General features: G+C 39.8%; 1 protein-coding gene across 17 annotated transcripts in view; it reads right to left on the bottom strand.

Moving 5' to 3' along the window:
• LOC148021332 (uncharacterized) overlaps positions 1 to 21,824 on the bottom strand; it is a 293,723-nt gene that overhangs the window by 36,822 nt on the left and 235,077 nt on the right. For 15 of the 17 annotated variants that reach the window (XM_087698141.1, XM_087698124.1, XM_087698131.1 and 12 more), the window contains 3 exons: positions 20,249 to 20,311; positions 20,057 to 20,131; positions 15,208 to 15,250 (listed from right to left, as the gene is read on the bottom strand). In XM_087698141.1, coding sequence (XP_087554267.1) covers positions 15,208 to 15,250; positions 20,057 to 20,131; positions 20,249 to 20,311 — 181 coding nt within the window. Of the gene's footprint in view, positions 1 to 5,286; positions 5,387 to 15,207; positions 15,251 to 20,056; positions 20,132 to 20,248; positions 20,312 to 21,824 lie in introns of those variants that run through there. The other 2 variants (XM_087698137.1, XR_015694538.1) reach the window with 2 other exon arrangements.

Genomic DNA, 21,824 nt, shown 5'->3' with positions numbered 1-21,824 from the left:
AGGTTGCCAATTGCTTGCTTTTCATTAGGCTCTACACCCCTTTGCTAGTGATCTCACCTGACGGTCTACTTCCCTATGGTGTCTAGGCTTTGTCCATGTGGTGTGGATGCATCTCTCGATTTTAGCCGCGTGGGTGAGATTGGTATGCTCATACTAAAGAGCTTATCAATCTTGTTTTCCATGATGGGTTTTCCATCCTTGTTAAGGTGCTCTTGGGCTTCTCTCACCCACTTCTTAACCTTATCCACTACTTCCAATTGGTGCCTTGGGTCAAGATACTCTCCAATCTTGACACTCCCCTTTTTTGTCTCCTTAGAAGTAGATGTATCCACTTCCCCATGGGTAGTGTGGTGGCACTGTCTTCCTTGAGCATTACCTTCATCTCGGTCCTCTTTTGCCTCCTCCTACGGTTCCTCTTCCCTATTAAAGCTGTGTCAAGATTTATAGGTCCATGTAATAAGATACCGTCCTGTTTCGTTTGTGCTTGAGTCATGACGTTCAACGGTATCAGGGTGGCCTCACCATCAAGTGTCTCGACTCTAAATAGCCCCAAGGGTACGGATGACATGATTGTTAAACTAGTGGAAGGTTTTCACCTAGGACATTCAACATATAAGTGTGTGATCTTGCACTCTGGACATCTCAAGTAAGCTTTGTCTCGATTGGCTTGCTCGCTTTCAGAGCAATGCGATGAGATATGCCCTGGGTGACTGCAAGTCTAGCACATAATGGGGTCTTGGTACTATTCTCCTAGACCTCGACCTCTTCCCCTACCTAACACCATCACCGGCACTAGTCTGAAATCCGTCAGAACGGGGTTCCTCTCTTCATCATATGAGATGTAAAGGTTTATGTATGCTTCATTCTCATTCGGCTCCTCTACGTAATGTATTGGAGCATTGCTCAGTGGATGGGTCACAATAGGTCTAGGTGGTCTAGATATCCTTATAGGATTGATGTCCCTCCTAGGGACGACTAGCTTTGAGTCATTGGGTATTAGGAGAGCTAATGGAGCTCCTCTCCCAAAGTTCAGCAGCATATTCCTTGGGTAGTATGGCTGATTAGTGCATGGTCTTGACCTAAGATCCAAGCACTCGATTGGGAGGTGATTGCCTCTGCAATGCACATACTACACATGAGGTCGAGTGGGATTTCTCATCATCTCTTGAAGCTTAGCCAAATCTAGCTTCATATCTGCCAACTCTTGGCTTTGGTCGACGCCCTTTCCCTAGTCTTGTACGGTCTGACTGGATCTCTCATTGATGGTCATAACTCTCTTTGAGGTTCTAGTGGTAGTACCATCTCTCGGGCCGTGGTTCTAGAGCTTCTCTCCTTGAGCAACTCATCCACTCGTATGGCTTCTTCAAAGACCCTAGCTAGCACATCCCTTTGTAGGTTCAAGTTTCCCACCAAGGCCTTGTAGAGATCTTTGCTTCAGATGAGTGGTGGAGTGGACTTGTGCCAAATCATGCTTTCTATCTTTCCTTGTGCACTTCAAGTGTTTATGTGACAAAGTATGTAAGTGCAATCATAATCAATGAAAATCACACTTCCTTTAATCAGTTTTAGCTAGTGCTAGCTCTTTCGTGCAAGTAGCAGTCACCCGTGGTGGTCCACTCTAGGTCCCTGCTATACGTTTGAAGTGTGGTCCCGACAATGGAACCAAAATGTGAGAGCTTCTCACTCGACTGCTAAGACCCACATTCCACTTATTGCTTCAAGCATTTCAAGCTAAGTGCAATGGCTACTTTTCACATAACTGTACGCACTCTCACACCTATGAGTGTAGTGAACTTACCTTCATGCCCGATTGAGTTGCCTCCTCTCTCAAGCTCTCTGGTAGCTCCATAATCCAAGGTACAAGCTCAAGCAAGCTCGATCCTCAAGCTCCAAGCTCCATTGTGGTATGCAAGGCAAGAGAAGAGAAGAGAATAGAAGAGGAGAAGAAGAAGAGAGGTGAAGATGGTGAGCTTCTCCACCATGGTCCCTCACCTCACCCTCACACACACACTCCCTCACTCTCTCACACTCCCTCTCTCTCAAGCACATGCACAAGTAAAAGAAAGAATAAGAAGAAGAGAGCTAGTTTTGGTCACACACAAGAATGATCTTCATCATTCACTTTTTTCCTTCATTAGGGCCAAAAACGCTTCAAAAATGGCACTTGTAAGAAAGTGATTAAGTTGCTAATTAGTTGAGGTTTAGGAAGAATAAAACCTCTAAATTTGGTTGTCCAGATGTGATTAATGAGAGAATATTTGGTTCATTGAAGAGGTCGGCCATTAATTGCCCTCATCTTTTAATCCAAGTCAGGGGTCACCTTTTCGGCCGTTTTTGTCTTGGAACTCAAGAGATTTTGTATTTTCGAGATTTTTGTACGAACTTCGCATTTGTTTGCTCCCGCGTTTTCTTTCTACACACTATTCTCTTTTACCATTCCTTTTGTTGCACTTACTTCCTATCACTATGAGATTCTTGCTCGGTTCATTTGCTAGAATGTCTAGCAATACTACTTCAAATAACACAGGCGCAAGCACACGTAAATACAAGCTATCTATTCAGCTAGATCCGATTTACACATCTTGGAGAAGTATACATCGTCGAGTATTGATAGATGAGATTGAAGCCAACAAGTTGCGAACACAAGGAATGAAGCATATAGATTTGTGGGTGGACGGAAATATTTATCCCAGGGATCCTTCTACAGGTAAACCACCTCCTTTTTTCAATGTCCATGTCTATATAAGATATGCTGGAGAAGGTTACAATGGAATGCTTGGCTATTGTATGAGGTTATACTCTGCGTCTTACACATATATAGCTCAAATGCATGAAATGAAAAAAGCACTAGAAACTACACAAACAAATATTTTAGAGTTGACAAGTCAGATTGATATTTTGAAAAATGTTAACAAGTCATTGCAGGATAAGCTAACACACTTGAGAGAAACTCCAGTAGGATTTAGAGAGAGGAAGAGACCATTAAAAAATATAACCAGCTTGTGTGAGAGAGCAAAGAAAAGGAGACTAAATCTTGCAAAGAAATATGTCTCTAACATATTAGGCATAAATATCCGAGAGAATGAGGAAAGAATCAAACTTTTGAAGGAAACCATGAATAAGAAAGATATTTTGAGGATTCTAAGTCACCCGAAAACGCGGATTTGAGAGGTCCAACTCTCAAAGAGTTAGTGAAGGATTTAAAAGGCACGGTGAAAGCAAATGAAATCGTAGAGACATGTGATACTGTGGGTATAAGTTGAAAAGGTTATCGTGCTATCTCTGGATTATGGTTTAAAATTCTTAAACGCAATAGGCTAACTATATTTGGATTGCCCCGAGCCCTTGCAGTTTCGACTGCAAGAATTGCCATGAATCGCAAGATTCCACATGTTTTTGGAGATTACATTCACATCAAAAGGTCTATGTCCTATGAAAAACAAAAAAAACAGGCAATTTTTTATTACAATGCGTTTAACAATATATGGGTTGATCTAAAAAAGGTGCAAATTGCAATGGTTCACATGTATAAAATCACAGTAGAAGAAAGTTATGGTGTTCTAAAGTTTGCCTTGAAGTTGGATGAAGCATAGATTCAAAAGGGACAGAAGATGGAAAGAATTAGCATTTGCCTCATGAACATGGCATTGGACCATAGCAATGGTGAGGGCCAAGCTCCATTGCATAAGATCCAATCCGAGATGGAGATTTGGTGGATTGGTGCAGCCAAGGTACCAATTGAAAATCATCAAATGTTGAAATGGTTGTTCAACCATACAGGTATTCCAAATATCATTAAGTCTCAAAGTGAAGGCGAAATGTTGGTAGTTGATGGGGTTGGTAAATTTAATGTGGAATGGCATATGAATGCTGATTTGAAAACTATCAAATGTATGCTTGGAATATGTAATGGTACAAATGCAAAATATCCTTGCATTTATTGTATGGAAAGTATTGGATCCAAAGATTGGAGTAGTTTGCGACCAGTAAGAAGAGCCCCAAATAGAGACTATAGATTTGAGTAAATTTAAAAACATAGAAGACATCTGGGATCCCATTCTTTCCATCTCTCTTAAGAATGTTCATATTTGTACTTTGTATGCAGAGATTAGAATAATCGATAAGCTTCTCAAGTTGCATCTTGACTACGCATATTCCATTAAGCCATTATCTTTATCAAATGAATGTATTGATAAATGCGAGGCATTACTATCAAAAATGGGATTTCATGGGGGCCAAGTTCACTTGAGAAAGGATCCAATACTTTCAGGAAAAACAAGAGATATCTTGGCCGATGTCTCTATGGGAGGCTCAAAAGCTAGACGATTCTTAGGAAACCATTCAGGAAAGCAAGTGAATGCGGCTTGGGAGTGTTGGAGAGAGCTATGTGAGATCACAACAAATGTTGCAAGCACGCCGAGGCTTGCGTTTCTTAGAATGGAGGTCTGGATACACCTTGATGTTTTTCTGAAACTCCTCAGGCAACATAAGACAACATATACATATGCGGAAGAGTTCAAAAGATCAATCATGAAGCTTGTTTAGGCAATAAAAGAGGCATGGGGAGAAAAAGATATCACTTTTTATCTAGTAAAGTAATAATTATTTAATATGGGCTTATTTTGACAGGTTTTTCAATTGGTATAAAGCTAGTGTTACTTTGTATTGCAGCATATTCTTCATATTCATGGACCTTACTTTGTGGAGGAGCATCGCCCCTTAGCAACTTATAGTAACCAAGGCATGGAAAAATCCCACTATCAAGCACGCACAAGTTATTTTCGAAGCACAAGGCATGGGGGAGGAGTTACAAAAAGCAATGCTTTGGAGGAGCTATTCAATTGGTTTTTTCGACGACAACTTCAAAGAATGCAGATAAAAGACGGCAATGACACATGAGCAATCACACTTTTATATATAAGAAAGAATATATACAAAGCTAGTTTTCCAAAACTCTCACATTCTCTTCCTCCTCATGAATCTTTCCTCTATAACGTAGAATTTTTTTTCTCTTGTAGCCAACTATAGATTTTACATCAGTTCGGTTTGCAGCCAAGGCGTAGGATGTGAACGCCAAAAAGTATCCTGCTCTAGAAGCAGAGTAACCTGGGCCGTAGCCAAAAATCCTAATTGCTGCAGTCTTTTCCAAAAACATTACTTTGTGGGAATTATATTGTAATCGTGAGAAACCTAGAAGCCTTGTAAGAGCCTTAATACAAAGTATGGGCTATGCTGCATCCTCTGAGAAACTACTATGAAGTACTAAAAAGGAATCAGGGCCAATCCTAGCCAAGTAGTGGCCGAGTGCAATGCCTTTGAATGTACTACCACCAACTCTCGATCCTTTGCCATGTCCCAAGAAGTTATCTGTATCAGCAATCTCCAACTGCAAATAAAACCCATACTGAATGAGCATGAAATGTAAACCTACAAATGTGTAAGCAAATTCAAAATTATCTTACCACTTGATTTTCATCGTACTTCAATTTAACTGGATTCCATAAATTTATTGATGATGATGTCTCATTGGTGTTAATCAATTCTTTAACATATTCAGACTCCTCTCTTCCAAAATTGGAAATCCCAAGTTAGCTTTGAATGCGATCGAAGTCCTCATCAGTAATACTCAACTCTTTCTCAGCTTCTTTGGCCTTTTCAAAACAAAGAGAAAGGGCCTCACCAACATCAATAAACTTATCGTCTAGAGTTTCTTTATCAAGTTTGAGTATCTCTTCCTTTGATTCATTCTTTGTGTCAATTATCCCATTTGCAGCATCAGAAGCCTCTGCAATAATTGCTAGACAATAATCTTTCCTGAGATTAAAAAGTTTTTGAATATCTGACAGTAAAATGTACTCCTTATCCTTGAAAGGTATAGATGGTAGAGAAGGAACAATATGGTGAGAACTCTCATCAGTTGGAGGGTTTGTATCTCATTGGCTCTCCTCAATGATAGTCTCAGCTTTGAAGTGAGGAACATCCAAATTCTCAGCAATAGAAGCCTCAAAATCTGCATCTACAACCTCCTCTGTTTCCTTTTCATCTACCAGATGATCAAACATGCAAAAGCTGGCAGACTTTGCTCCTTCCAACTGTTGCTCATCAGCTTTCACAGGATATTTGACAAGGGTGAAAACAATAAAAGCAACAGATTTTCTCATCATCTTGTAGTTTTTGGAATGAGTGGAGCACAATATGTCTCTTGAATAAAACCTCTCCAGAGAGTGGGCACCACACTTCTTAGTAAACACTGACTTTTCATTTCCCGTTGACCCAATGGGAACATGGACATATTCAATTGTGCCAACTTCAATAGAAGGACATGCAAGATTTTCAAACTCCAAAAAGTCCTCCAAAATATATTTTTTACAAGATTTCAAAACACTATCAAGGTCCCAATCAGGATTAAAGACATTCTTCACAACTCCATAGAATGAGAGATCCATTCCATTCTGAAGGATAAAATCAAGAAGCCTCTCTGATGGAGTGATATTAGTAAGCTCTGATACTCGACCTCTCATTACCGACATTCGCTTCCCTGGAGATGTACTTGGCATTCTCACACTGGTGGCAGAGCATGGAGAAGAAACAGAATGCACAGGCTCATCACACGTTGATGCCCTTGAGCCTTTTGAAAGCCTTCTTCTTTTACCAATTCCTGGAAAAACCTTGGAGCCTAAGAATTCTGTGGGTTCAGACATGTTTCCAACTTGTGCCGATACGGCGCGATAAGACTGAAACGCTTCAGACGGATGTGCCTCCTCGGCCGTATCGGTGATTCCAGCAAGAACCTCAACGAAAGAGCCGCAACCGTAAGTAAGGACGGGAGAAGAGAGAGCTAGAATCAGTGATCACCCGACCTCGGGCACTATGAGCTTAGGAGGCAAGCCAAAGGAAGACTCTGCAGAACACCCAAAACGACGCGAACAGACGAAAGCCCAGAAGACAAACACTCGCTCTCGTGCCGTATTAGGAGAAGAGATAGAGGTCCATAAAGAAACCGAAAAAAGCCGTACGGATTAGGGACACACTCTTATGTAGGCGCGCAATAATGCCACCTGGCACTATCCGTTGGGCTTCAACAAGTGGCAGTAGCCGTTGGCCAACACATGGCCGATAAATACGTGGCAAATACGTGGACCGGTCGTTAGTCCACACGTAGCATATGCACGATATGCGCAGACACGTGGCACAATCAGTGTCAGACACGTGTCAGACACGTGTCAGACACGTGTCATGATTGACGTGGGTATATAAGGGGTTATTTTTCCTACGTGTACACTTTACATTTCTCAAGCTCTTCCGCCTTGCTTGCCGATACGGTGCGATCCAAGTCTTGCATCTTCTGCGTTTCTAATCTCTCGCGTTGTATCTGTGGTCTTTTTGCTGATTCCTTTGCTTCACTGGTCAAAACAAGGAGTGCCTATACGGAACGAGGGCGTTCGTCCGAGGCTTTCATAACCTCCCCCTCGCGTCATATCGGCCAATACGGAGCGAGGGCTTCTTTACGTAGTCTTCGTTTTCTCCATATCGCTTCATATCGGCATTTCAACATTTCCTCCTATCGCGCCATTTCGGCATTTCTCTTCTTTGCTTTTCTCCTCTTGTAATCTCCAATACGAAGCGAGGGCGCGCTTTCATACTGTTCATATTCTTCATATTGCGCCGTATCGGCATTTCTCTTTTCGTCCCTTCTCGCGCCGTATAAGGCCTGTTGCGTTTACAGATTTTTGCTATTTTAATTTTTGTCCTTCTGGTTCTTGTATTTGCTTCTCTGGATGGCAAGGACAAAGCAAACTGCAAGAAGAGTGTATCTGGATAGGAATGATAATGGGGGTAGAAGAAAGTTACAATTTGATGAATCTGAGGAGCCCTCTTCAAATTTTGCTGAAGCTGGGCCATCACAGGCCCCAAAGCATTTTACCACAGAAATCCCCCCTACACCAGGTGTTGGCCTAACATCTTCCATGGAGTTAAAGAATTTCAGTGCAGTGAATGTTTCTTCTCCTGAAGTTGAGGAAGCAAAGGGTGAGACTTGCCATGTGAAAGATTCATCCCCTACAATTGCACCCGAGCCTACATCTGCCTGAAGCCACTGAACCTCCCAAGCCACAAAAGAGAAAGAGGAAGTCCCGGTTTTTCTATATGCAGAGATGTTTCAGTGAGATCAAGAAAGCCCAGAGAGCTACACAGCATGTCATTCCAAAGGCTGCTTTTATAAGAGTCGTTAAAGAGATCTCTGATAGATTGTCTCAAGTAGCAACTGTCTTTGGTCTAAATAAGAAGTGGCAACTCTCAGCCATTCTTGCCCTACAAGAGGCCGCAGAGGATTTTGTTATTGATTTCATGAACGATGCTTACATTGCTGCCGCCCATACTCATAGAATCACCCTTATGAATAAGGATTTTAGCATTATCAGCAGAATCAGGTATAGGTTCGATAAAGTGCTGAGGCCCTTGCCTTCCAACGATCAAAAATCCCTTGAAATCCTTATCATTCCCCCGAAATTGTCCAGGAAAGGGAAAAAGCTTAAGGTTGAGGATGTAACTCACCTTTACTCTACAAGGGGTGCCACCCAGCAGGAGTCTTTCTTGAGTGAAAAAAATCAGGAGGTGTTGGAAACTGAAGACGAAGTTTACAAGAGGAAAACCGCATCACTTGCTCCCGTCAACAGTGAGAGGATGGGCAAAGTGTATAGGCAGATACTTGTGAATGTTTCTGCGAAACCTGAGAAGGAATATCTTAGTATATCTCCCGAGGACAAGCTCATGTTGGAAAAAAGGGATGTCCAACTATCTGACTCCGTTGTTTTTTGTTGCATAAGGTAAGGCTTATTTTTTTTTTTTTTTTTGCGTAAGGAAAGTCTTATAGGTTCAAGTATGTTTTGGATGTAATTTGTATTGAATAGCTTTTGCTATTGACTGCAGGTCATTGGTCTCCTCTCTCACTCTCGATATCCGTAGAACCATATATATTGTTGATCCACTTCTCTCTGTGGAGCTATTTGCAAAATCTGGGTCTAATATTTCACCATTTTTTCATAGCTTCGATAGTGTGACAAATTACCACATCTTTTTTCCTTATGTAGAAAGGCATTTTTCTTTTTCTGTAGAGGAAAATTTATATTCATTTGCTTTCACCCTTCTACTCACCTCTATTATGAATTTACAGAGGGCATTGGAGTCTCATCTACATTAATTGTCTTACAAGAGAAATTATCTTTATGAACTCTCTCAGCAGTGTTCATGGCCAAGCACGAATGTATGTTGAAAGAAAATTACTTACTTTGATTTTATTTACAAAAAATATTTTGAACTTACAAAGCTTCCTTTTGCAGTGCTGGTAGACTTGTTTTTACATTTTTGGATACTACATATGAGGATCTTGCTGATCCTCAAAGGCCTTATACGTTTCTTCTACAAGAAGTTCCATTGCAAAGTGATGTGCATTCTTGTGGATGGAGAGTTATCTCAAATATTTGCAGAATAGTGGATTCAAAGTTGTTACAAATAGAAGGAGTGAATGTAAGTTAATTTCATTTGATGTTTGTGTAACCCGTATCATGATTTCTTTTCACTAACTTATAACATTTATTCTTACAGTGTAGAGACTATCCTGATTCATATGTTTGGTGGATAAGGGAGAGATGCATTGAGCTGATTCTGGACAAGGCAATCACACCATATGATCTTGACTCCCCTCTTCCTCCCAAAACTTCAATGGCCAAGGGTACAAGCAAGGGAAAGGGCAAGGGAAAGGGTAAGGATAATGGCAATGGTAAGGGCAAGGACAAGGTCAAGGGCAAAGGCAATGGGACCACTGCTGTAGAGTCTAAAAAAAAAGGAATGCCAATGCTTTCTCCTCTGAAATTTGATCCATCCCCTCTTAAGCCCCAAGAAAAGAGACTACTTGTAAATGTGAAATTCTTTCAACAATCAAAGAAAGGCCCTGTGAGAAAAAACATCTTTGAAAAAATCGATAAAGAATCAAAATAGCAAACATAAGCATACATGAACCTTATTATTTTGTCTTTGTACATTTATATGAAATTTTTGTACCTCATGGTGTAATGAAAATTTTCACTTATAAATCTAATGTAATGTACATTTTATTTATATACATTCGAAAGGCAACTTGCTTCATGATAGCTTATGAGTTCCCACTAAAAAATATCTTAAGGACAATCTATTAAGATAAATTCCTGCAAAGTTTTCATTCTCAAGGCTCAAAAATCACAATTGTGGGAGACAAACAACTCGTACAAGAGAAAGAGCGCTCGACTCTTTTACCAATTGTTACGCCATTCACTTTGAACTTATATCTAGGGTATGCATTGTCTAGCAATTCCAAGGTATCCCTCACATATTTCAGACTCCAATTGGAAGTAACATTCACATTCTTTACTTCTTTATGTGGCAAAATGTGCACCGCAAGTTTATATGGTGTGCAATCTGTATCGAAATCCAAGGGAACCCAAATACCCAATCTTAGTTTGTATCTCCTCTAATCAAAGCCCAAAGCAAGAGTTTGACGAGGGATATTGTAAGCCAAAGCCAAGGATTGAGGGCATGCACTGCACCTCAAGATATCACCCTTATGGTCGCACTCTCTAGATTTCCAAAGCGTCCCTATAGTGTTGTCCAAATCCTCTTCCGAAAAGTTTCTACTTAGCCAGGATACCTTCGTTCTTTGTAAATTTGTTGTTTTGAAGCAAGCCACGAAGATATGGAGAGGTACAAACCATGATAAACGTATTCTTCTTGAGATCCTTCCAGCTGTCATGGACTTTTTAATATCCTGAGATATTTTGAATTTGAAACTCTGCACCGTTACCTTGTCAGGAATCTCCCAGTTTAGAGATGAAAGACTTGGCAATGGAAAATCTTCGATATTCCCATACCTATCCGCTTTAGAGGGAACCACATACTGTGCATAATATATAAAAACCTTGCATTCACTAAAAAAAGACACAGTTTGATCGGCATAAATAATGTCTGCCAATACCTTATGAATGGCATGAAAAGTCCCACTTAGGCTTTTTACAGGTTGTCATTCTATACTTGTTGACGGAAAGATATCTACAATGACGAACCGTTTGTTAGAACTTGCATAAATGGAAAAGAATTATATACGTTATTCAACTAATAACTTACAATGTGTTTGTTGGGGAACACGTTCGTTTGGAGGCAAGTGCATATCCTTGGCCATGTAAACATGTTGCACCTTGACAAACCAGCCTTCGGGCATAATTTTGAAGGCAATGATACGCCCCTTCCAGTGATGTTTTATATCATCTCGTTTTCTTCTTTTCACCTTATGAAAGCCCTTGCAAGATGGCAGCATGGTAACCCAATCGTTTACAGCAAAGGTTTTGGGCTCAAAATTTCCATCTGCTCCCTGGCTATAGACTGTGCAAGAGTGTATTAAACGAGAAGGGCGCATAGAGGAAGCCATGAAAAGAATGAAAGCGTAGAGAAAGAAGCTCAAAGAGGGGTGAATGAACTAAAAAGTAGCGCCAAGAACACAAATGAGTATGTATTGGGCGCCAAAAACAATATTGAAAGATCTCTCGACTTTCAAAATCTCATTATTAATTTCATCACATCTCTGTCATGTATTTTGTCAGATTTGTAAGTAAATAACGTCTTTGGGACTCCAAAACATGTCAACCTTTAGGGGTTTTGGCTAAAAAAGAAGAGAGAATTACGAAATGGACTCCACTATCTCTAAAAAAGAGGAGACAAGAATACCATATTCTTGCACACGTGGCGAACTCTCTTTGTCCATTTCCTTAATCCCGTGATTAACAAAAGTGCATTTTTTGAAGCGTTTTTGGCCCTAATGTTTTATACATACCCTACTTCTCTTGGCCGCCCATCCCTTTTTACATGAACGACCATTTCAGCTTAGGTTCTCTTTCCCTATTCCCTTATTATTTACATTGTTCCTTCACCCATACCCATCTACATTTACAAATTGCACAAGAGGGAGCCTAGCGCTCTTTTACAGGGGTTTAGGGTGCACTTTTATATTTAAAATGCATCTTTTCCATTTTGCGCTTGCCTTGGACTTTCGAGTTTGCTTATTGTGCTTTTGGCTCTTTTCCTTTTGTTTTTTCATTGGGCCGCCTTTTTTCGCTTTGTCCTACGTCTTTTTAATTTTCTTTACTTTCTTTGCATCAGGGTTAACACATTCTCTTTCTTTCTCTCTTATATCTTGTTCCAACTTTTCTCTCCTTGATTTTTGTAATATAAAGAGATAGACCAATCTACACATTTTCTTTGTTATTTAGTGTACCTATCATTATTGAGGTGTTGCAGCTTCAATCAAACAACGAGGATAGGCTATTGTTTAGCACAAGATACAAACATTGATCCCACCCTCTCTGTGTAGTCATATCATCATTATATCGCTATACTCGCCATACTTGGATTGGTAAGCCCTAACAAATCACGAGTAAGCCACTTGAATATCATGAGGCAACAATGTGATGATTGACTTCCAATTGGCAATACCTCTTGCATGTCAACCAATCAAAGTGTATATTAAGGTGTTCAGCATCCACTCTCCTTTACACACTAAAGAGAACATGACTTATTGTGTGCCCTCTAAAATGGTAAACTCACTATAAATGTCAACCAATCAAAGTGTGTATTAAGGTGTTGAGCATTCACTTTCCTTTACACACTAAAGAGGACGTGACTTATTGTGTGCCCTCTAAAATGGTAAACTCACTAGAAACTTTTAAACATGGAATCTCCCTCTCCCACTTTATAAAGTGATGAACAAGGGTGCACTTTTTGCATCTACAATCAATTAAAATATTTATATACTTACTATTTTCACTTTTCTCCAAAATATATCCTTTTGGTATGTGAAGGTATTGCATCCATGTTTGATGTACTTTCAAAAAGTGCATGCTCACATTGTAGGCAAGGGCAAAGAATCTATGACTCTATTTGTAACTACCATGATAACTTAACTTAGATACAAAGTGCAAAAGTGTGCAAGACTCCATATGGGCTCTGACTACAATGTGGATTCATTGCTAGAAGCTTTTTTCCCCATGTATGTATCATTTCTACTTGGAATGTACAAGAAGGATAATTCTTGTGTTCTTTTTGAGAAAATAGAAACCCTATTAGTGGCATCTTGGAGAAATCCCTTGAAGGTAAAAATACAAAGCAAAAGAAACTTATAAAGATTAGTTGAGTGTGCCATATCTATGATAATTATGTGCATACTCAATATGGTGGGCTATAATACTAGACCATACAAGGAGCTAGGTGAATGAAGGTGCTAGGATCCCAAGTCCATACCTCTTCCTTCTCATCCCCTCACAGTCACCTTATAGCCTCACCCATCTCTTGTGGAGACTATAGATGATTCCTATCCAAACCTTTGAAAGAATCTCTACAATGGAATATTTTCTTGACCTAAAGCTATCATCAAACCTCCTCCAAAAGTTTTATAGATATGATATGAGACGTAAAGCCTATTGGATGTCCATTACCTTCTTATGTGAAGGTATCACAGGCCGATTGTCCGCAGATAGATGAGCAGAGGGCTGAGATGGCCAAGATCCCTTATGCTTCAGCTGTGGGCAGTTTGATGTATGCCATGATAGCCACTCGTCCAGATATTGCGCATCAGTTGGTGTTGTGGCACGCTATATGGCTACACTTGGTAGCAGACATTGGGATGCCGTAAAGGGTATCATGAGGTACCTGAAGGGCACAGCAGATATGTGTATTTGCTATGGCAGCCAGGATACAGGGGTTATGGGGTACACTGACTCCGATTATGCAGGATATGCAGATAGTAGGAAGTCCACTTCTGGCTATGTATTCACCTATGCTGGAGGGGCTATCTCTTGGATGTCCAGGGTTCAGAAGTGTATGGCTTTGTCTACCACTGAGGCCGAGTATGTTGCAGCCACTGAGGCTTGCAAGGAGGCCATATGGTTAGGCCGTCTAGTTGCTGACCTTGGGATTGATGCTACACCTACACTACATTCAGATTCTATGAGTGCCATTCAGTTGGCTAAGAATCCGGTCTTCCATGCGAAGACGAAACACATTGAGGTGAGGTATCACTTCATACGTGGTGTCATGGAGGACAGGTCTATTGACCTTGTCAAGATCTCCACTGACGACAATCCTGCAGATGTGCTCACGAAGAGCCTCACTACTGAGCGCTTTGCCTTCCTCAGGAGGTTGATGGGCGTTGGATGAGATGTCGCCTTTCCTCATCCCTTGTACCTATGTACATTTGTACTGTCTTTTCTTTTTTCTTTTCTCTCACTAGGGCAGATTCGCCTTTAAGTGGGAGGTTGTTGGGGGTAAAGGCGCCTCCGCCGTGCCGCCCCGTGTATTACTACACTAACAGTACCCGCCACTACACACTGCAGGTGGCGGGCGCCCGTCACGTCACTTTATTCTTTATTCATTTAGTGACAGTTTGAATAAAGGAAGGCCCAGTCACACATTGTGACCGTTGGAGTTCCCATTTCTTGTCACTCTCTTTTTTGCTCTTGCTCTCCCGCCATAGCTCGCGTGCAAGCTTCGATCCTTCTCACCTTTCAAGCAGGAGACAAGGTCACCCTACATATCTAGAAATCTAGCATACTTTTTGAATCAAGGACTCCAATGTGGCATTGCATTAGAGCCAACTAAACTTAGCACCCTTGTATTGGGCAAATCCCTCATGCACCATATGGTTTCTTCCCCTTTCTTATTATGGGAGTTTGTGCCCATTTGTCTTAGTGATTATTATTAGCTAAAGTGCTCATGATACAGCTTTATTTCCCAACTTGGACAATGGTAGAGCTTAGAGATGCTCATCCACCACTCCTCTTTCACCTTAACAAGATATGCTCTTGATATTGAGTATTGTAGCACAAAAGAAACATGTAGCATGGATGATTAGTAGGGATATTTGAAAGGATATCATTCACACTAGGTTAGCTCCATTTCTACATGTAGTAAACAAATAGGTATTGTAAATTTTCAAATCGTTGAACCTATAGGTGTATTGCTTAGCCTTATAGTTGCTTGGACACCCTTTATTAATGTATTTTCATAAAATTTCTCATACTTCAAAAAGGTTGTGTTTAATAGAAAAAGGAAAAAAATATTTTGTCTTCACATGTTATATAGAAAATGCACACAAGAGTCTCACGTGTGAATAGGTGTGATTTTACTTACCCCAATTCCTTTGTACCAACACTTTCTCTCTCAAGAGAGGCACCTGTGACATTAGACAAACTTCTTGCTCGCTCTCTCTCTCTCTCTCTCTCTCTCTCTCTTCCTTTTGTGTATACATTATAGGTACAATGATTGAGCGAACATCATAAGTACAATGGTTGATGAACAAACAAACTTGTGAGTGGTAGACCATATGAGGATCTAGGTGAGAAAAGGCATCGGAGTCCCATGTCTGCATTTAAGCATCTCTTCTTTTCATCATCCATTCAGGGAATGTGAATGGTCTCTGCCCGAAATTCGAATCCTAGGGAGAATCTTTACATAAAAAACATCCGAAAGGTCAATAGCATGACTACACCTTGTAGCATAAATGAACCAAGCAATAATCAGCTCATATCTATGATAGCGTCCCGAAGTCCACCATGCCTCCGACGAATCTAGATTGCCTCCTCAAATGCTGGCCCTCATATCCACATCCTGGGCTTCTGATTGCGATGCAAGCTACTCCCTCCCAAGTTGCCACCACAGTCTCTGTTGCGCCTTCAAAAGGAATGGAGGCACACTGGAGGGAGATTGCCTTCTTGTCCACAAACATCAGCGACCCAATGAAGGATGAAGCCGTGTGATGAACATCGGCGATGGATATGGTTGTGAATCATAGAGGTCAAATAATGCTTCTACTCCATGTTTAGTAGTAAGGGGCTTCACTTCACCGCTAGAGTCACGAAAATACAGCGAGTAGTGTAGGAAGCAATACAGTGCCACCACCTCCTCGGAAGACTTTTGGGAATCCAAAGACATGAACGGAAGTAGCTTTTGACGAGGAAGTACTCGGTCTGTGTATGACTTGTTTGGTCGGAGATGTTTTAGGAGGCAAATCAAGGACGGAAGAAATGAGGAAGTGACGACAGGGAACTGGAGTGTGGATGGGGGAGGCACAAGGTATGGTTGATGGGAGGCCAACAGTTTCATGGAAACGCTATTAGTAGGTGATGCTACTGGCCCATCAGTCTCAGCAGGTAAAGACTCAAGTGGTCGAAACGAAGAGCAGAACAAGCCGCAGCTAAAGCCGAGAACAAGGCGGCAGTGGGAGATTAGATGGTGAGATAGGCAAGATGGAGGAGAAGGTGGAGAGTTGAGAAAGCAGAATAGTGAAGCTTCTCACAGAAAATAGCTAAGGGAAGTTCTCTCCCTGCTCAAGATCATTAAGAGCTGTGACACGCGCAACTTGTGAGCGTGTAGTGCTACGTCCTCGCACAAGCAGCAAATTTGGAGAGGCGCATAGTCAGCTGCCTTGAAGAGAGAGATCTACAAGTAGCCATGCACCGCTTCCTCAAGTTCATCATGGGGTATCTCCAATCTTACAGATACCCCATGAACCACACCAAGTTCCTACTTTTCTCAATTGAAGTTAAACTCCATGGTCACACACACATAATTTGGACTCTGTCAACTCACCTCAATCATTTTCACTTGCGCGTGACTTGGCTCTAAGTTGGCCCTTTCTTAGAGATAATATGGATTTTGACAATGCATCTAATATAGTGGTTGGTGTAGTTTTGATACAAAGATGAGGTTCAAGACCAATATTGGTGAGTCTTCTATGCTAGCAAATGACTATGTTGCCAAAATTAATTATTAGTAATAATAGTGCGAGAAGTATTAGGCATAGTTTTTGCATTACAAAAGTATAGAAATTATTTGCTAGCCACCAACAGATTGATCTTTCATATGCACCATCTGGCTCTTTTGTGTCAGTCATTTGGCATCTAGATGCTATTATTGCAAGATTTTGATTACTCTTAGAAGTCCATATACTAGGGAAGCACACAATAGTGGATTTCTTAAGCATACTGGATGGATTGGAGTAGGATGGGAGTAAGGACTAGTTATCTGATGTAAACTTATTTGATGTAAAGGTGCTAGAGTCACACTCTTATTATGACTATCTCCTAAAGATGTTACTTTTAGGTAGTATACTAGTAACTATGTATCAAAAGTACTTGTAGAAATTGCTTGCAGTTAAAAATCCTAGGATGATGGGGAGGAAGAAAATCATCACCACTTCAACCATTGATGTGTGTTTTCTCCACTCTTTTTTTCTCCAACACTTCAATTTGAAGGCCCTTTCTTTAGAGATGAAAAATGTGAACTACCATTGTGGGAGAGGAAGAGAGGGAGCAGGGAGAAAGACAAATGAAATAAAGATTGAAGTCACAAAATAACAATTATATTATTAGAGATTACATCAATGATCTATCCTTGGCCTTGGGATCAAGATTCCACAATTAGATTAGAGAGTTTCTCATGATGATCGACAAATGGATGGAGAGAAGGGAGGAGGCACCATCTTCATTCTCACATTGCTATTGTGAAAATCATGCCTCTTGCCTCCCTCTTTTTGTTATTTCAATTTCATTTGCAAGTTCTTGTTTACATTTCATATAACTTATTAAGTGGTCTCTCCCATGCTCCTTGATTTCTAAGGTCAAATTGCAATGCTTTTTTTCATGGAAATGTAAAAAAGTGAAACACATCATGAAATCTTATCTAGCTCTTGTCTTGCAACTCCACCTTCTTCGGCTCTTTCATATTTGAAAACTGATTGAAATACCTTTTAAGTGTTCAAGCTTCAAATTAACCCCAAAAGACATTCAAAAACTTTGAGACATTGCCAAAATCCACTAAGGATTATAATAATGTTATTGACAAACTAATAAGTGTATTAACATCAACCTTATAGAGTGGGTCCTAAGTAGATCTTGCAAAGGAACAAGGAAATCCTTGAAGAGGTACCCAACAGATTTAGCTTTGTAGAAGCACTCCTAGTCAATATCAATCCCCTTGATGACATACTAATCATTATAAGGGGTCAAAAAGAAAAAGAAGGTCAAGAAAACTAACCCTAGTACGAGTATACCTAGAAGGTTGAAATCTCATTTGAGTTTCTACAAGGCATTATATAAATCAAACTCCTAGAAATTAGTCATACCTTTTTTTCTTACCACACAGTTCTCTCTTAGGCTTTTTTAGGACTCTCGCATCATATTAAGACCAACATCTAAACAAAAATGAATTGTGTTTCACTTTTCTTCACATTTTCATACAAAAAAGCCTTGCAATTGGACGAATAAACGACATGAAATGTAAATAAAAGCTTGAAAATTATATTTAAATGACAAAATGAGGAGGATAATGGCATGATTTTCAAGACAGTAGCATCAATATAAATATTATTCCTTCTCCCTTCTCTCCCTTTGCTCCATTTATTTGTTAATCATCATGAGCAACTCTCTAATCTAATTGTAGAATGTTCTTTCCAAGGCCAAGGGCAAGACATTGATGTAATCTTTGACCAATATCATGGTTGTTTGTCAATTTTATATATATATATATATATATATATATATCTCTCTCTCTCTCTCTCTCTCTCTCTCTCTCTCTCTCTCTCCCCCCTTTCTTCCTTTATCATAATGGCAAATCACATGTTTCATCTCTACTATGAGAGAGGAGGGCACTAAAGGAAAGGGGGCCAGAGGGGGGGGGGGGGGGGATAGGGCTAGGGATCGAGGAAGGTCCTTTAAATAGAATTGCTATAATAAAAATAAATAGAGAAGAAACATGTTAGTAGTTGAAGTAAGCATCAACAAGGTCTTCTTCCTCCCTATCATCTTAGGATTTCTCACAATGGCGATTTCTACAAGTAAGGAAGTGGTTTCAGTACATAGTTGGCTAATGTGAGAATATGGATTCTTTTTTGTTATGTTCTTTATTTAATAAGAAAATTAGTTGGAACTACCTTTCTTTATTTTCAAAATGCTTAATTTTACCTTTGGATGTGAGAAAATTAGGAAAAATTAAGGGATACATCAAAGACATTACCAGTATTCATTTTGATATAATTATCTTTGATGTCAAGGAATAAAAATGCCAAATGTTACATCAACTAGGATTAATGGGGAGGGTAGAGGTTGCTCGAAAGAGTCTTGCCAAAGTCGGGGGAGTGAGTTCATTGGGGTTGGTGGGTAGCAATAAGACTGGCTAGCATGCAAGGAAGGTGGGCAAATCAGGCTAGTAGAGCAAGCAAGTTGACAAGGTAGGATGCAAGAGTAGGAGGAAGAGAGATGGCTGGTGCTCTAGAAAGGGGCAGAAGGTGGGAGAAGATGAAGCTGATGGGCGTGGTTGTGGACTTGCTGACGATCTAGAAAAAGTGCAACAATTCAACCCGCACTACACAAGACACATTAACAATTCTCTTGTAATTAAACTACCTTACTCTTTCTTTCTTTAATTTTCTAAAATAAACTCTTCTTTATCGAAAAGCAAGATATTGGCATATTTCAAGACTAAGTGGATCACTTAACTAAAGCTAACAATGGGTTTTTTTTTTGTGACATGCACCACCTTGTCACCACACCAATGCATAAGCATATGCCCTAAATAGCAATGCTAACAAACAAAAAATGTGCACAAAAAAACAATAACTTTTTGGGTCTATATAATATACTATGTTGTAAGTACTTGCACTTGGCAAATGCAGACCGGGTATGTGAACGATACCATCCACAAGGAGCATATATGAATAGTTGTTAAGGGGATAAAAATATGCCTTTGTTGCACCATGAGAACCTTGAAGTTCTAAGTGTTCATCCATATTTAGAGTGTTGGTAGATCCTATCACTCTATGTCCATTTGAATAAGATTGGGTTTGTCTCTCATGCTTATATTGGATATTCATTTACCAATAGCTTTTCTAGACTTGATTATTAATATTGGTACTTGTTATTCATATACAAAATATGTGCCCATTAAAATAACCAAAACTAGAAGTTCTTTGTTTAGTTCAAACCTGCTCTAAAATAAAAGGGTTGGATTTCAAGCCTTCAAACTTAGGCTTCACATGAAGGGAGATCTCTTCCAAAACCTACAAAGGAAAAGTAAGCACGTAAAACATGCACACACACCACAAAGAAACAAAGGATGAACAAGAATATTACATTTCAAAGACACAATTTGAAAAGTTGTAGAGTAATTCACTCACCCACTGTAGTTCTTTCAAAATAGGGATTTGATCATGAAGAATCTCATTGAGGTGTTTCCGAAGCTGAAAGTTCAAATCAATTAAACTTGTGTTTTGAATGAACATTTGATGTGCACAGATAGACATAGTAAACAACATTGTAGTACAAGAAATATGCTTTAATAATGTCTAATAACTAATCATGTTAAATTGGTTAACCTTGACTTGAGATATGGCACTCATGCACAACATACTCTCAACATGGGGAGAAATGTAAAATATTAGAAATCAATACACGTAAATCTACAAAAAAAGTTCGATGTGGAGGCACATGAGTGAGGTAGTGAGCACAAGATAGTGCACACAAGAGTGGGTAATAGTCCCACACCAAAAGTTATGAGTATTGGAATGAACAAATGAAAGTACAATAGGTCTAAGATAAGTTAGGGACCTAACTCAACTAGAGCCATATTGACTCTAGATATAGTTACACAACTTACTTAGTTGTGTCCACATCACACACTTAGATGGGCTTAGATGGTAGTGGTAAGAAGCGTCCTCTCTACCTCTTCCACCTCTTGCGAATTCACTAGAGATAACAAGAGGCAAGAAGGTTCAGGTTTATCGATGAGTGTCCATAGTTGATTATGGCAACATCAATGAAGCTCCACATGTGATACTATTGCTGAAAGGAGAGTAATAGAGGTTAGACTTTCCATGGGAGGAAATTGCCAAAGCAAAAGTATATGGAATCAATTACGGCGATATCAATGGAGCTCCACGTTCGCCTCTAGTGCTCAAAAGAGAGCAATCATAGTTGACTTGTGGGGGGAAGGGGGTTGCAAAGTAGGAGTGGGTTTGGAAGAGAAGGCAAAAATCTTTCACTAATCACAAGTAGCCATGTGAGTAACATGCCCTTGGAAGCTCAATCTGCCTTTGCTCATCTGAACTTGGCCTTAGTTGTGCCCACATTACACACTTGTACATTCGGTGTTGGTAAGAATTGGTATATTCTAACATTCCCTTGTAATGACAATGTGTACAATGAGTGAATCGATCACTAAAGGTATTAAGTACAAAGTTTTTCAAAAATCCTCAAACTTTTCACCTGATACTACCTTGGTGAAAATATCTATAACATTCTCATGTGTGGGAATGTAGATCATGGTAGTCTTTCCTACATGTGATCTCTCTTTGACATAGTGATAATGTATGTCACTGTGTTTTGTACAAGCATCAACATTGTATTTCGTGCTACAATAGTAACATTTAGATTATTCAAAAGAATAGGAGGGTCCCTTCAAATGAACATGAAGACTAGCCAATAAATGATATAACCAAACACATTGAATCATCACTATGAAAGCTCCTCTATACTTAGCTTCACAAGATGAGATAGCAAGATATAGCCCTAATAGACTATATCTTACTTAGCTAAGAAACGCATGATTGGCCTAGAAAGAAATAATATTCACTAGTAGACTACCTTGTGTTGTGAGATCAACAACCTAATTAGAATCACTATAAACATGCATTTGCAAGTCTCCCCCTTTGGAAAATACCAAACCATATACTTGTTTTTTTTGCAAATAATGAA

The sequence above is a fragment of the Lygodium microphyllum genome, chromosome 18 (genome assembly GCF_053477565.2).
Source record: "Lygodium microphyllum isolate KBCC chromosome 18, Lygodium_microphyllum_v1.1.10, whole genome shotgun sequence".
NCBI classification, from domain to species: Eukaryota; Viridiplantae; Streptophyta; class Polypodiopsida; order Schizaeales; family Lygodiaceae; genus Lygodium; species Lygodium microphyllum.
The sequence above is the reverse complement of the archived record's forward strand: the minus strand, read 5'-3'. Positions and strand labels throughout refer to the sequence as shown.